General features: G+C 46.5%; 1 protein-coding gene across 6 annotated transcripts in view; it reads left to right on the top strand.

Moving 5' to 3' along the window:
* CROCC2 (ciliary rootlet coiled-coil, rootletin family member 2) overlaps positions 1 to 6,611 on the top strand; it is a 468,757-nt gene extending 462,146 nt beyond the window's left edge. For all 6 annotated transcript variants that reach the window (XM_063915774.1, XM_063915775.1, XM_063915776.1 and 3 more), the window contains one exon: positions 4,757 to 6,611. In XM_063915774.1, the coding sequence (XP_063771844.1) occupies positions 4,757 to 4,800 (44 nt within the window). In that variant the 3' untranslated portion in view covers positions 4,801 to 6,611. The remainder of the gene's footprint in view (positions 1 to 4,756) is intronic.
* The last annotated feature ends 10,193 nt before the right edge of the window (positions 6,612 to 16,804 follow it).

Raw genomic sequence — 16,804 nt, 5'->3', positions numbered from 1 at the left:
CCATCTGTATATAAGAATATTACTCCTGTGTTACAGTCACATTATACCCTGTCATTTTATTTCACAGGTTATTGTATTTGTCTGGCTATATAATCGTACTGTGTAAGTCCAATTGTTTACATTGTGCAATGTCTAACAAAAAGGGCAGCAAATTTGCGGAAGCTCCTGCAACATGCAGAGCATGCTCCGCGTATTTATCAGAGTGGGAATTATTGCATGAGAGTCTCTGTACCGCGTGCCATGCACCTCTCAGTCAGTCCGCAGCCCCTGCACCTAGGCAGGAGCCTCCATGGGCAGCATTCACTACCCTGCTGGGTACTCTGGTGGAGCGCCTTGCGCCCCCTATGGGGCCGCCTGTGCCATTACCCCCAAAAATTGTGCCCATGGTTAATCTGCCTTGGGCAGAAATATGTCTAACCAACTGCAACAACTACACCAGTCCCTGGCTAGACAGAAATCTACCTCGGGTCACTCCCATGTTCCTGGTCCCTCTAAGCGGGCTGCTTCCTCCTCACAGTCTACAAACCTCTCTGATATCTCATCTGAAGAGGAGGGGTAGCATACGGAATCTCCCTTATTGATAGATATCCCTGCCCTGGTGGTTGCTCTTAAGCATATCCTGCAAATCAGGTGGATTCTCATGCCACCCACCTAGTGGTGTTATCCACTCTGCCTGTCACCTCACTGAGGGATCCGACAGATAAGCGTGTTGAGGGATGCCTGAAATCTGTATATTCTCTAACAGAGGCTATTCTTAGACCCACTATAGCTGCCTCTTGGGCTGCAAAAGGTATTGAAGCGTGGGTTCAGGCATTAGAGGAAGAGCTGCCCAAGGAGATCTCTGAAAATGCCAGACAATACCTGCCTCATATTACAACCGCTTCTTATTACATTCAATAAGCGTCCTCTGAGGCGGGAGTATTGGCAGCCAAGGCGTCGACTACGTCTGGCCTGGCACGCCGCATACTTTGGTTGAAGTCGTGGAAAGTGGACTTGGACTCCAAGAAGACTTTGGAAGTCCTCCACTTTACTGGGGACATTTTGTTTGAGGAAGACCTAAATAAAATTGTGTCTGAACTGGCAGCTGCTAAGACAGCTTTTCTCCCTACTGGTAATCCTTCTCAGAAGGCGAAAAGTACCACTTTTCGTTCCTTTCGACCTCAAGGGAAAGTGAAAGGTCAGACATACCCTAGACAATCTCGCGTTTCCAAAACCTCCAAGCCCAAGGTGAAGCTGTCCTGGGCAGCCCATCAGCCTGCTACCAAACATGACAAGCTTCCTGCATGACGGGGTGGGCCTCCCCCTGGGGGATCCCAGGGTGGGAAGCCAACTTCTACAGTTTATCCAGGTCTGGCTCACGACCACTTCAGACACTTGGGTACTGGAATTTGTCTCTCTCGAGTACGCTGTCTGATTCAAGAGACGTCCCCCTCACCAGTTCTGCACAACTGCTCTTCCGTCGGATCCGTTGAAAGCGCAGGCTCTACAAACAGTTCTAAGTTCCCTCCTGAGCATGGGAGTGGTTGTGCCGGTTCCTCACCCCCAGAGGGGCAGAGGTTATTACTCGACCCTGTTTCTTGTCCTGAAACCCAATGGGTCCTACTGGCCTATACTCAACCTCAAATCTTTGAACAAGTTTGTGAGAGTGTCCAAGTTTCGTATGGAAACACTGCGCTCAATAATGCTGGCTATGGAACCCGGAGACTATATGGTATCCCTGGATATACAGGATGCATATCTTCATATTCCTATTGCCATCTCACATCAGCAGTTCCTGTGGTTTGCTATTGGCGACCTTCACTACCAATTCCAGGCTCTGCCGTTTGGACTGGCTACGGCTCCTCGGATCTTCACCAAGGTCATGGCCGTTATGACGGCCCACCTCCGTCGCCAGAGAATCTGAATCCTCCCGTACTTGGATGACTTACTGATTCTGACAACTGATGGTCACCATCAGTTGTCAGAATCAGTAAGTCATCCAAGTACGGGAGTCATCCTACAAGCCCACGGGTGGCTAATAAATTGGAAAAAGTCCTCGCTGGTCCCAGCTCAGAGCATAGTGCACCGAGGGGCACTCATGGATACACACAGTCAGAGACTGTTCCTGTCTCCAGACAAAGTCCTGAAACTTCAGGACAGGATAAGCGCTTCCTTCACCGCCCCAGAGTGTCAATACACTCAGCAATGCAAGAACTTGGCCTGATGGTATTGACCTTCAACATGGTAGAGTACGCTCAATTTCACTCTCGTCCTCTGCAACGGTTGATCCTCTCCAAGTGGGACGGCCTACCTCATCGGATAAGATACCAAATGGTCGCTTTGACTCCGGAGGTTCGTCTGTCGCTGCCTGGTGGATCCAGGACCAGAAATTGAGCAGGGGCAGTCCTTTCTGGATCTCCAACTGGGTCATACTGACAACGGACTCCAGTCTGCGGGGATGGGGAGTGGTGTTAGAGCAACAGGGTCAATCAGGGTCATTGGACCAAAAAAGAATCGCTACTTCCGATCAATATTCTGGAGCTGAGGGCAGTGTCTCTCGCCCTGCCTCTGGTACGGAACAGGCCTGTTCAGGTACAATCAGACAATGACACCACAGTGGCTTACATAAACTATCAGGGCGGCACTCGAAGCCACATAGCAATGTTGGAGGTGTCCAAAATCCTATGTACCTGCTCTATCGGCAGTGTTTATTCCAGGCGTCCTGAACTGGGAAGCGGACTTCCTCAGTCGCCAGGACGTTCACTCTGGAGAGTGGAGCCTTCATCCCAAAGTCTTCCAACTCCTGGTAGACAGATGGGGTCTGCCAGACGTGGACCTCATGGTGTATCGACATCACAAGGTTCCGGTCTTCGGATCAAGGACCAGGGATCCTCAGGCAGCACGCGTGGATGCACTGGCAGTTCCGTGGAACTTTCAGCTGCCTTACATGTTTCCTCTGGTGTCACTCCTGCCCAGAGTACTGCAGAAGTTCAACAAGAAGGAGGAATGCTAATTCTAGTTGCTCCGGCTTGGCCCAGATGGCATTGGTTCCCAGACATGCAGGGTCTATCGACAGAGCATCCCCTTCTACTTTCTCAGCGTCGAGACCTCCTCATACAGGGCCCTTGTCTCTACCCGGACCTGGCCAGACTGGCTTTGATGGCGTGGCTCTTGAAGCATCACTTCTAAAGGCCAAAGGATTTACTGAGGCGGTCATTCAGACTTTGCTGAAGGCTCGCAAACTGGCCTCTGCCCGGATTTATTACAGGGTTTGGCATTCTTACTTCACCTGGTGTGCTGATAAGAATTATGACGCTTACTGATTCAGAACTTCCAGAATTCTGGCTTTTCTACAAAGAGGCTTAGACTTAGGTCTGCGTCTGGCCTCCCTCAAGGTTCACATTTCGGCCTTGTCGGTAGGGTTTCAGCGCAAGATTGCCTCTATACCTGATGTTCATACATTCACTCAGGGTGTTCTATGTATTCAGCCTCCCTATGACTCTCCAGTGGCTCCATTGGACCTGTCTATTGTATTGAAAGCCCTTCAAGAGTCTCCCTTCGAACCTCTTGAATCGGTGGACCTCAAATGGCTCACAGCCAAGGTCCTATTCTTGCTGACTATTGCTTCCGCAAGAAGGGTCTCGGACTTAGGTGATTTGTCCTGTCATCCGCCCATTCTGATTTTCCACCGTGACAGGGCGGTTCTCCGAACCAGGCCCGGTTACTTACCTAAGGTGGTGTCATCTTTTCACCTGAACCAAGAGATTGTGGTCCCGGCCTTTATCTGTTTTGTCCTGTTTGGATTCCACAAACGTAGCTGGCCGGCGAATAAGCAAACCTTGGCCAGATGGATTAGAATGGTGATTGCACATGCTTATGCGCAGGCTGGACTTTCAGCTCCTGCTGTGATTAAGGCCCATTCTACCCGGTCTGTTGGACCTTCTTGGGCGGCTCTCCGTGGCGTGTCCGCAGAACAGTTGTGCAAGGCGGCTGCGTGGTCCTCTGTGAACACGTTTCTTAGGTTCTATGCCTTTGATACCTTCGCCCCCAGGATGCTTCCTTTGGACGCCGGATTCTCACATCTGCTTAGGCGCATCCCCTCCCTTGAGGAACTGCTTTAGGACATCCCCGATGTTTCCCTGTGGAAACCAATGTAGCCTGCTGCAGAAAAGGAGAGTTATGGTAGACTTACTATTGTTAACTCTCTTTGTGCAAGGTACATTGGGTTCCACAGGGCGCCCACCCTGACGCATCTAGCTTCTTTGGGTTTGTATGGCATTAGCCACTGGTACCTTCTCCTGTCGTAAGATTGTGTTGTTATGTGACCAACATCTGCCTTCTCTCTTGCCTGCTTCTGCAATGGACTGGTTATCAAAACAGAGCTCTCATTGCCTGGAGGCGGGGTTATAGAGGAGGCCCCTATGCATCCTTGGACAGCTAAAGCTTTGCCTGTTGGTGCCTCTGGATCCAGATCCACTCTACACCCCGATGTTTCCCTGTGGAACCCAGTGTACCTCACAGAAAGAGAATTAACAATGGTAAGTCTAACATAACTCTCCTTTTGCTACATTATACAGCTGAGGCATGGCCACCATAATGCTATTCAACCTAAATTGTGTTACCAAGACAATTATCATTTCTGTACATACGCTCATACTCATTCAGAACTGTCGTGCATTAACCAGATTGGAACCATTATCGTTAGTGTATGGACAGATTCATTTTACAGTTTAAATTTCTCATCTAACCCCAGGCAATCATTTCTTCTCTCCTACAGGTGAACACACTACAGGAGCAGATGGATCAGGAACTGAAACGTAGACAACAGAGCTTGCGCTCTGCTCATTAATCTGTTCCTTGCCTGGTATATAAGAGACCCCAGACCTCTGTGCCAGTCCTGCCTGCGGAAACTACCTGTAGCTAGAAACCCTGGCCGGAAATCACAAGTTGACCTGTAGGTCTTTTATTTAGCGTAAATTATTTGTACTATGAACATAACTTGGTTATTTGTTAAACTCCATTCGGGTCATTGGGATTGTACTGTATATCAAATTATAGGAAGATCAGTATTTCATTCGTTTTTTAATCTCCTTTCATAAAGCATATTTTACATGTCTATGCCATAAATATATCATATGTGATTCTCTCTTATGTGGCAGATTAAGCATCACATGAAAGAAAGAATAATTTATAGCAAGGGATAAAAATACAATCTCATTTGATGGATGTACTCCTTTTGATTCAGCAGAAGTTTAACTGCAGTAACCCTGTAAACATTACAGCAGATAATACCGGTTGGTTACAGACTACATTCTACAGTTCGGGAAAAACCACCAACTCAGATTAAGAACTATACTAGACAAAGTTGTTACAAGCCCAAACCCACACAAACATATGTATTACTACAATTAGTGCCCCTGTGTTGTTATTTTAGCAGCAGTGTGTACAAAGCTCAAATTCTTTTAGACATATTAGGGACATCCTGTAACTTTTAACAAGTCCTCTTGTTAACTGCAGGCATTTCAAAGCCTAATGCAAAGACAAAATAAGTTCTCCCTGTCCCTCGGTTCACCAAGGAAAGGGACAGCGACTAAGACTCAGTGAGTATTTTTATTTGTCACTGGGTGTTCTATATTAGCATTTCTCGCTGTTCTACAGCACTAACATAGAGCAAGGGTGTGGCAATAGAAAAGTGGCTGTCATTACCATAGTAAACGGGCTAATTACCATACAAACCATTTAATTAGCATCACACTGTTTGTCCTAATCACTTGCCTTACAGGAGCCTCTCTCTAGCAATAGAAAATATTTTTCCTTTAGGTTTTGAATATTTAACAGAGATTACAGTCATATACAGCTTTTAGACTATAACTTAGTAATATACTGCTATGTTTTTATGTGATGTATGGGAGATCTGAAGCACAAAACAACACTAAGGGGGGTATCCAATTAGCCATGGTGAATTACCGTGGCTAATGGATCCCCTCGGGGTGTATCCAATTAGCCCCATAGCCGACACTTATTGGGGATTATGCGTCACATGCCTCAACTAGGCAAAACATTATCCCCAATGACCAACCCCAGGAGCCCCTTTTTGCGCAATAACACATGGGTCCGGATCCAAGGGCTATAATTGGACAGCCCAAATTTGACCATTGCCCGTTTAAGCAATTGGATACCCCCAAGTCATCATCTGTGTGTCACACTTAGATTTAAATGTGCCTGAAAAAGCTACAAATAGGGTGTACAAGAAATATGGCGCAGGTCGGAGATATAGAAACAGAGCGTCATATACTTCACAGTATAGTAAGGTATAGTACCAAGGTGACAGGCTAATACATAACCAAAGAATTTGGATTAATTTATGGGGATTTACAGATGTGTACAGAATATATTCAAATTGGGCCCTATTAAATATTTTAGGTTAGACAAACTCCCTTTATTGTTAGACATAAGTAACTAAACAATAGAAGCTTCCTTTAATGTTGTTAGATCTGCTACTTGTAAAATGAAACTTTAAAAAAGTGTAACGGCAGGACATTTGTTTATCTACGTGATTGTTTTTACTATGTATTTTCAGTTGTGATTTTCTACAGACACTATTATAAGAATAAATAATTGTTTTCATACAAGGTCACCTTGTTGCCTCAGTTTTTCTTTCTTGCTAGTGCCTCTTAATCCGGCTGCAGCGGAGTAACTGAATTGATGGAGCCCAAGGCAAAAAAATAAAAAATGGTGCCCCATAAAAATGATACTTTAATATTGTGACTGAATTCTGTAATTGGTACTCAAATATATATACTGTACCACGGACACACACATTGTTCCACTGTTGTGGAATAAACTTTGCTAAAATCTGAACTGAACTAGTAAGTAAGTAAGTGTATATAGCAGGCATCACTTAATTGTTGCATCACAAGACTACAACTTTCTCTTAGCTCTCATTCCCAAATCCCAAAGCATTTCCTAAAGCCTAATCAATGCTCTCAGAAACTTTATTTCTCTAACGTCCTAGAGGATGCTGGGGACTCCGTAAGGACCATGGGGATAGACGGGCTCCGCAGGAAACATGGGCACTTTAAGAAAGACTTTAGTTCTGGGTGTGCACTGGCTCCTCCCTCTATGCTCCTCCTCCAGACCTCAGTTTGATACTGTGCCCAGTGGAGACTGGGTGCTTTTCAGGAGCTCTCCTGAGCTTTCTGACAGAAAGTATTTCGTTAGGTTTTTTATTTTCAGGGAGCACTGCTGGCAACAGACTCCCTGCATCGAGGGACTGAGGGGAGAGAAGCAGCCCTACTCTCTGAGTTGCAAGGTCCTGCTTCTTAGGCTACTGGACACCATTAGCTCCAGAGGGATTGGTACGCAGGATCTCACCCTCGCTGTCCGTCCCAAAGCCGCGCCGCCGTCCCCCTCGCAGAGCCGGAAGATAGAAGCCAGGTGAGTATGAGAAGAAAAGAAGACTTCAGAGGCGGCAGAAGACTTCATGATCTTCACTGAGGTAACGCACAGCACTGCAGCTGTGCGCCATTGCTCCCATACACCTCACATACTCCGGTCACTGTAAGGGTGCAGGGCGCAGGGGGGGGGGGGGGGGCGCCCTGGGCAGCAATATAAACCTTGTTTTGGCAAAAATATAACATGTATACAGCTGGGCACTGTATATATGTATGAGCCCCCGCCAATTTTAAATTTTAAGCGGGACAGAAGCCCACCGCCGAGGGGGCGGGGCTTTCCCTCAGCACTTACCAGCGCCATTTTTTTCTCTACAGTACCGCTGAGAGGAAGCTCCCCGGACTCTCCCCTGCTTATACCACGGTAGACAAGAGGGTTGAAAAGATAGGGGGGGCACATAATTCGGCGCAAATTACATACAGCAGCGCTACTGGGCAAACATTAAGTTAATGTGTTATTGCTGGGTTATATAGCGCTGGGGTGTGTGCTGGCATACTCTCTCTCTGTCTCTCCAAAGGGCCTTGTGGGGGAACTGTCTTCAGAAAGAGCATTCCCTGTGTGTGTGGTGTGTCGGTACGCGTGTGTCGACATGTCTGAGGAATAAGGCTATGTTAGAGAGGAGCGGGGGGCAAATGAATGTGGTGTCTCCGCCGACAGCGGACTAGATGGATATGTGGAATGTTTTAAATGCTAGTGTAAACTCATTGCACAAAAGATTAGACAAGGCTGAAGCTTTGGGACAGTCAGGGTCTCAGACCATGCCTGATCCTATGTCGCAGGGACCGTCAGGGTCTCATAAGCGCCCACTATCCCAAATTGTTGACACAGATACCGACACGGATTCTGACTCAAGTGTCGATTACGATGATGCAAAGTTACAGCCAAAATTGGCAAAATCCATTGGATATATGATTATGGCAATGAAATATGCACATCACAGAGGAACCCCCTGTCCCTGACAAGAGGGTACATATGTACAAGGGAAAGAAGCCTGAGGTAACCTTTCCCCCCTCACACGAGATAAAAGACTGCAGATTTTCAAAAGGATTCTTATGGCGTATCCTTTCCCGTCAACGGATAGGTTACGATGGGAATCTTCCCCTAGGGTGGACAAAGCATTAACACGCTTATCCAAAAAGGTAGCCCTCCCGTCCCAGGATACGGCTACCCTGAAAGATTCTGCTGACCGCAAACAGGAGATTACCCTGAAGTCCATTTATACACATTCAGGTACCTTACTCAGACCGGCAATTGCGTCGGCCTGGGTGTGTAGTGCTGTAGCCGCATGGACGGATACCTTATCTGAGGGGATGGATACCCTAGATAAAGATACTATTTTATTGACCCTGGGGCATATAAAAGATGCTGTCCTATATATGAGAGATGCTCAAAGAGACATTAGTCTACTGGGTTCTAGAATAAACGCTATGTCGATTTCTGCCAGAAGAGTCCTATGAACACGGCAATGGACAGGTGATGCCGACTCAAAAAGGCATATGGAGGTTTTACCTTAGAGGGGTGAGGAATTGTTTGGGGAAGGTCTCTCGGACCTGGTCTCCACAGCTACAGCTGGAAAATCAAATTTTTTGCCTTTTATTCCCTCACAGCATAAGAGATCACCGCATTATCAAATGCAGTCCTTTCGGTCACAAAGAAACAAGAAAGTGCGAGGTGCGTCCTTTCTTGCCAGAGGTAGGGGCAGAGGAAAAAAGCTGCACAACACAGCTAGTTCCCAGGTACAAAAGTCCTCCCCGGCCTCTACAAAATCCAACGCATGACGCTGGGGCTCCACTGGCGGAGTCCGGCCCAGTGGGGGCACGTCTTCGGAATTTCAGCCACATCTGGGTTCACTCCCAGGTGGTTCCCTGGGCAATAGAAATTGTTTCTCAGGGTTACAAGCTGGAATTCGAAGAGGTGCCTCCTCGACGATTTTTCAAATCAGCCCTACCAGCTTCTCCCCAGGAAAGGGAGGTAGTGTTATGTGTAATTAAATTTTTTTATCTTCAACAGGTGGTGGTCAAGGTTCCCCTCCTCCAACAAGGAAGGGGATATTACACGACCATGTTTGTAGTCCCGAAACTGGACGGTTCGGTCAGACCCATATTAAATTTAAAATCCCTGAACCCATACTTGAAAAGGTTCAAGTTCAAGATGGAATCGCTACGAACGGTCATCGCAAGCCTGGAAGGGGGGGATTTTATGGTGTCCCTGGACATAAAGGATGCATACCTTCATGTTTCCATTTATCCACCTCATCAGGCGTACCTCAGGTTTGCGGTACAGGACTGTCATTACCAATTTCAGACGTTGCCGTTTGGTCTTTCCACGGCCCCGAGAATTTTCACCAAGGTACTGGCGGAAATGATGGTGCTCCTGCGCAAGCAAGGTGTCACAATTATCCCGTACTTGGACGATCTCCTCATAAAAGCGAGATCAAGAGAGTAGTTGCTGAACAGCGTATCACTTTCACTGAAGGTGTTACAGCAACATGGCTGGATTCTCAATATCCCGAAGTCGCAGTTGGTTCCTACGACTCGTCTGTCTTTCTTGGGAAAACAGGTGTCAGTGCATCACTGCACTCGAGTCCTGGGAAAAATGGTGGCATCATACGAGGCCATTCCCTTCGGCAGGTTCCATGCGAGGACTTTCCAATGGGACCTACTGGACAAGTGGTCCGGGTCACATTTATAGATTCATCGGTTGATCACCCTATCCCCCAGGGCCAGGGTATCACTCCTGTGGTGGCTGCAGAGTGCTCCCCTTCTCGAGGGCCGCAGGTTCGGCATTCAGGGCTGGATCCTGGTGACCACAGAAGCAAGCCTCCGAGGTTGGGGAGCAGTCACACAGGGAAGAAATTTCCAAGGTCTTTGGTCAAGTCAAGAGACTTGTCTTCACATCAACATCCTGGAACTAAGGGCCATATACAACGCCCTACGTCAAGCGGAGACCTTACTTCGCGACCAACCGGTTCTGATCCAGTCAGACAACGTCACAGCAGTGGCTCATGTAAACCGCCAAGGCGGCACAAGGAGCAGAGTGGCGATGGCAGAAGCCACCAGAATTCTTCGCTGGGCGGATAATCACGTAAGCGCACTGTCAGCAGTGTTCATTCCGGGAGTGGACAACTGAGAAGCAGACTTCCTCAGCAGACACGACCTACATCCGGGAGAGTGGGGACTTCATCAGGAAGTCTTCGCACAGATTACAAGTCGGTGGGAACTGCCACAGATAGACATGATGGCGTCCTGCCTCAACAAAAAGCTACAGAGGTATTGCGCCAGGTCAAGAGACCCTCAGGCAGTAGCGGTAGACGCCCTAGTGACACCGTGGGTGTTCCGGTCGGTCTATGTATTTCCTCCTCTTCCTCTCATACACAAGGTGTTGAGGATAATAAGACAAAGAGGAGTGAGAACAATCCTCATTGTTCCAGATTGGCCACGGAGGACCTGGCATCCGGATCTGCAGGAAATGCTCACAGAAGATCCGTGGCCTCTTCCTCTAAGACAGGACCTGTTGCAGCAGGGGCCCTGTCTGTTCCAAGACTTACTGCAGCTGCGTTTGACGGCATGGCGGTTGAACGCCGGTTCCTAGCAGAGAAAGGCATTCCGGTTGAGGTCATCCCTACGCTCATAAAGGCTAGGAAGGATGTAACGTCAAAACATTATCACCGTATATGGCGAAAATATGTTTCTTGGTGTGAGGCCAGGAATGCTCCTACGGAAGAATTCCATCTGGGCCGTTTCCTTCACTTCCTACAAACTGGAGTGAATTTGGGCCTAAAATTAGGATCCATTAAGGTCCAGATTTTGGCCTTATCCATTTTCTTTCAAAAAGAATTGGCTTCTTTTCCAGAAGTTCAGACCTTTGTAAAAGGAGTGCTGCATATTCATCCTCCTTTTCTGCCTCCGGTGGCACATTGGGACCTTAACGTGGTGTTAAGTTTTCTAAAATCACACTGGTTTGAACCACTTAAAACGGTGGAGTTGAAATATCTCACGTGGAAGGTGGTCATGTTATTAGCCTTGGCTTCGGCTAGGTGAGTGTCGGAATTAGCGGCTTTGTCACATAAAAGCCCATATTTGGTATTCCATGTGGAAAGGGCGGAATTGCGGACCCGTCCTCAATTCCTACCAAAAGTGGTCTCATCTTTTCATATGAACCAACCTATTGTGGTGCCTGTGGCTACGCGTGACTTGGAGGATTCCGAGTTACTTGATGTGGTCAGGGCTTTGAAAATTTACGTGGCCAGAACGGCTAGGGTCAGGAAAACTGAAGCGCTGTTTGTCCTGTATGCAACCAACAAGATTGGTGCCCCTGCTTCAAAGCAGACTATTGCTCGTTGGATTTGTAACACGATTCAGCAAGCGCATTCTACGGCTGGATTGCCGTTACCGAAATCGGTCAAGGCCCATTCCACTAGGAAAGTGGGCTCTTCTTGGGCGGCTGCCCGAGGGGTCTCGGCACTACAGCTGTGTCGAGCTTCTACTTGGTCGGGTTCAAACACCTTTGCAAAATTCTATAAGTTTGATACCCTGGCTGAGGAGGACCTCATGTTTGCTCAATCGGTGCTGCAGAGTCATCCGCACTCTCCCGCCCGTTTGGGAGCTTTGGTATAATCCCCATGGTCCTTACGGAGTCCCCAGCATCCTCTAGGACGTTAGAGAAAATAAGATTTTAAACCTACCGGTAAATCTTTTTCTCGTAGTCCGTAAAGGATGCTGGGCGCCCGTCCCAAGTGCGGACTACTTCTGCAATACTTGTATATAGTTATTGCTTCAATAAGGGTTATGTTATGGTTGCATCGGTCCGGAACTGATGCTATGTTGTTTTTTCATACTGTTAACTGGGTAGTTCATCACAAGTTATACGGTGTGATTGGTGTGGCTGGTATGAATCTTGCCCTGGATTATCAAAATCCTTTCCTCGTACTGTCCGTCTCCTCTGGGCACAGTTTCTCTAACTGAGGTCTGGAGGAGGGCATAGAGGGAAGAGCCAGTGCACACCCAGAACTAAAGTCTTTCTTAAAGTGACCATGTCTCCTGCGGAGCCCGTCTATCCCCATGGTCCTTACGGAGTCCCCAGCATCCTCTAAGGACTATGAGAAAAAGATTTACCGGTAGGTTTAAAATCTTATTATCTATTCCTACTTTTGCTGACACGTGATTAAACCCTACATACTAGAAACTAAGGCCCAAATGTATTAAACCCAGAGCCATAACTAGACTTTTTGGTGCCCTGTGCCAGAGAAAGAATTGGCACCCCCACCCCCAATTTTTCTAATAGAGACATAAGGCGCATGTGTGGGCAGTGGGTTCGTATCCCGGGTATGTCAGCATCTTGAAATGCAATAAAGGACAGTGTGACTGAATAACAAAGAAATCTCAAGTTGAGTTCATGAATGTTGATGTTGTATAGGTATTAGCGACAGAAAGGGTCAGGGTAGGAGACAGGGGCGGTCAGGAGATGCTGGGCTTCAAAAAGGGGGGAAGTTGCAAGTGAAAGTAATTAAAACAGATAATTGGCAAGTGCCACCAACAGCGCCCCCTACCCTGCATTGCTATGTGCGGTGCCCCCTCCGCACACACCTAGTTACATCCTTGATTAAACCTTCAAAAGTAATAAAGTGGAGCTTGATTAAGAGTGATAAATTACCAGCCAATCAGCTTCCTGACTGCCATGTTACAGAATGTGTTTGAAAAATGGCAGGAGCTGATTGGCTGGTACTTTATCATGCTTTATCACTCTCCACTTTATCACTTTTTAAGGCTTAATACATTTGGGCCTAACTTTCTCCAAACTTTCCCTTCCAAACTTTCAACTGGTGTAATGCTACTGGTGTCCTCTACAGGACACAGTCACCTGACTCTTTCCTATAGTTACACAACTCTACACACAAATATGAAGTGGGATAAATGTGATTAATATAAATGAAAAGTGTATTGCTTGCATTTTATAATTATAACAATGGCACTCGTAAAATTTGGTGCCCATGGCACATCCCGCACCCTAGTAACTCTACTGAGAGGCTGCATGCCATGATATCTACAAATGGGCTTTTGTTATAGTGTGTGCTTCCTCAAATCAAGAGGAATATACCACAGTCATTTGGTGTGGGTCATATCCTTAACACATAAACCCCCCCCCCCATTGTACTAAGGCAAATACTGGGGGGGTTTCCAGGTCCCCAGAAAACCGCTACTCTCAGCTCAGCCAGTAGCCACAACAGGCAGTGTAATGGGCAGAACGGAGCCATTGCACATGCCAGTGAAAGCAGATTCTCCTACCAAGTTTCTGTGTTTGCATCTCGGCGTTTACACCAGTGAAACCAGAGAAGAGCTTAAAAGCAGCTTACCATGATTGTTGGCCCTGTACATATGTCTGAAGTACTGTATTACATAATACTTTCTGTGAGGCAGACTACAGCTTGTTATGTGCTAATTATACTAAAACCACATCCCCCTACTAGTCCTGTGTTTGCCTCTGGTGTACTGTATGCCTGAAGAATTCTAGCTACCTAACACAAAGTGCAATACTGCTGTTTTGAAGAAGATATAAGTGCTAGGCTGGTCCAATGACAAAACTGGCTATATGGCTGTCTATATGAAGCCAAGTAAAGATCCCAGCATCTGCTTAGTCTGTGCTCTTTTCTGAGTGGAGTGTTGTTTAGAGATTATCAAATGGCAGATTCTCCGTGATGCACGGGACAGCTACACATATTCAAATGGGATCCGGTCTCTATGTCGACAGTAACTAGGTCGACACTATCTAGGTCTACCACTATTGGTCGACAGTAACTAGGTCGACAGGGTCTCTAGGTCGACAGGGTCTCTAGATCGACATGTTCTAGGTCGACAGGTCAAAAGGTCGACATGAGATTTTCAAGTTTTTTTTATTTTGTAACCTTTTCATATGTAGCGATCCACGTGGACTATGATTGGAACGGTAATCTGTGCCGAGCGAAGCAGTAGCGGAGCGAGGCACCTTGCCCGAAACATGGTGAGCGAAGCGAGCCATGCGAGGGGACACGGTGCACTAATTAGGGTTCCCGGTCACTCTACGAAGAAAACGACACCAAAAAAGCATTAAAAACTCATGTCGACCTTTTGACCTGTCGACCTTGACCATGTCAACCTAAAGACCCTGTCGACCTAGTTACTGTCGATCAATAGTGGTCGACCTAGACACTGTCGACCTTGTTACTATCTACCTTCCATACCATACCCATTCAAACGACATACTTCTCCAAAATACCAAGATTATAGTGGGTCTTAAGTTATAGGGTAAGGCATTGCTACTAAGCAATTAAGTTTTCATAACAACAGTTTCTTAACACACCAGTTTAAAAGGGAAAAAAAACATTAAAAGCATGTGATGCACGGGACTTTATGTTCACTTTCTGTAAAATCACCCAAATTCAATTTTAGACAATTATTGCCAGATTATACAGAGCAAGTTTGACCAGGAAAGGAAGATTGAACATTGCACCTCTCACTCTCTGCTCCTCATTTGTGAGATTTGTTTTCTGGGATTTTTTACCTATCACCCGATTATGAGAAGAACAGAATCTGTGGAGCATTCCAATATCTCCCTCAAACAAGGGGGAGGGCAATGTGATCCACAAAGGTAGGGTGCTCTGAAGCTTCTCTCTCTTGGGTGTTTATTCCTCTAAGATCACTTTTCCTGTTGACTATTAGCTTATAACTTAACTTTAGTAAATACTGTTAATAATTTCTTAAAATATATATCTATAAGGCCTGCCTTATACCATGTCATTTTCCAGTAATCAGGGGTGGATTGGGAAACAAAAGTGGCCCTGGAAAAATTTCTAAAAGTGGCCTCATGTGGGTGGCACCAAACCAACTGTAGGCGGAGGCAATACCAAAGTAGGCGGGATTAATACTTCAAAATAATATTACACCTCATAACCCAGTGATCATGCTGAGCTGAAAAAAAAGTGGGTCCCAGGGACCCCTCACTATTAAAGATTGGGGTCCTACCTGTCCTTTTCTGGGTCCCATCGGAATGAAGGTTCTTATTAATTTTATTAATGATTCAAATATAAAAACACAGAGTTGATTTGGACATTACAAAAGTGTTGCAAGGTGGGGGGGGGGGGGGGTAATGGCAGCGCTGCTGAGCTGTGTAGCATACAGAACACCCTACACCAGAGCTGTAAGTAGGCATTTCGGCGGCCTTTGGCGGAAAGTGAATTGGTGCTCCCCCTCCTATACCCAAAAGAAGGGACAGTGAGCGCCGAAGGCGCGCAGCAAAAATTTAGGGGAGTGGTTTTGTGGGGAAGGAGCATGGCCACATAATAGTGCCAATTCACATTACACCACACAGTAGTGCCGCTTGTACACATTGCACAGGTGGAACCTCCTATACACACTGCGCCAGGTAGAGCACGTTATACACATTGCACCAGGTAGAGCACTTTACACACATTGCACCAGATAGAATCTCCTATACACTCTGCGCCAGGTAGAGCACGTTATACACTTTGCGTCAGGCAGAGCACATTATACACATTGCACCTTGTAAAGCACGTTATACACATTGCACCAGGTAGAGCACGTTACACACATTGCACAGGTAGAACCTCCTATACACTCTGCGCCAGGTAGAGCACATTATAGACATTGCGCCAGGTAGAGCACATTATACACATTGCACCAGGTAAAGCACATTATACACATTGCACCAGGTAAAGCACATTATACACATTGCACCTTGTAAAGCACGTTATACACATTGCACCAGGTAGAGCACGTTACACACATTGCACCAGATAGAATCTCCTATACACTCTGCGCCAGGTAGTGCACATTATAGACATTGCGCCAGGTAGAGCACGTTATACACATTGCGCCAGGCAGAGCACATTATACACATTGCACCTTGTAAAGCACGTTATACACATTGCACCAGGTAGAGCACGTTACACACATTGCACCAGATAGAATCTCCTATACACTCTGCGCCAGGTAGTGCACATTATAGACATTGCGCCAGGTAGAGCACGTTATACACATTGCGCCAGGCAGAGCACATTATACACATTGCACCAGGTAAAGCACGTTATACACATTGCACCAGGTAAAGCACGTTATACACATTGTGCCAGGCAGAGCACATTAGAAAAGAAGTTTTTAACCAAAAAGTGCGCAATAAATGTCACAGTAGGCAGCCGTTACACAATCAAAAGGGAACACCACATCCCTAGAAGTACTAGAACAAAGAAATTTTTTATGTGTACATAGGCGCCTTGTGTGACAAAGATGACAAATGGCATGTGTTTATAAGTAAAAACACACTTTATTACAGAAATATCATAAAAACATATACACACATATATGAGATATATTGCACTGAT

Source organism: Pseudophryne corroboree, chromosome 4, assembly GCF_028390025.1.
Source record: "Pseudophryne corroboree isolate aPseCor3 chromosome 4, aPseCor3.hap2, whole genome shotgun sequence".
Taxonomy (NCBI): Eukaryota; Metazoa; Chordata; class Amphibia; order Anura; family Myobatrachidae; genus Pseudophryne; species Pseudophryne corroboree.
Note: the sequence above shows the minus strand (reverse complement) of the source record. Positions and strands in the feature narration are given on the sequence as shown.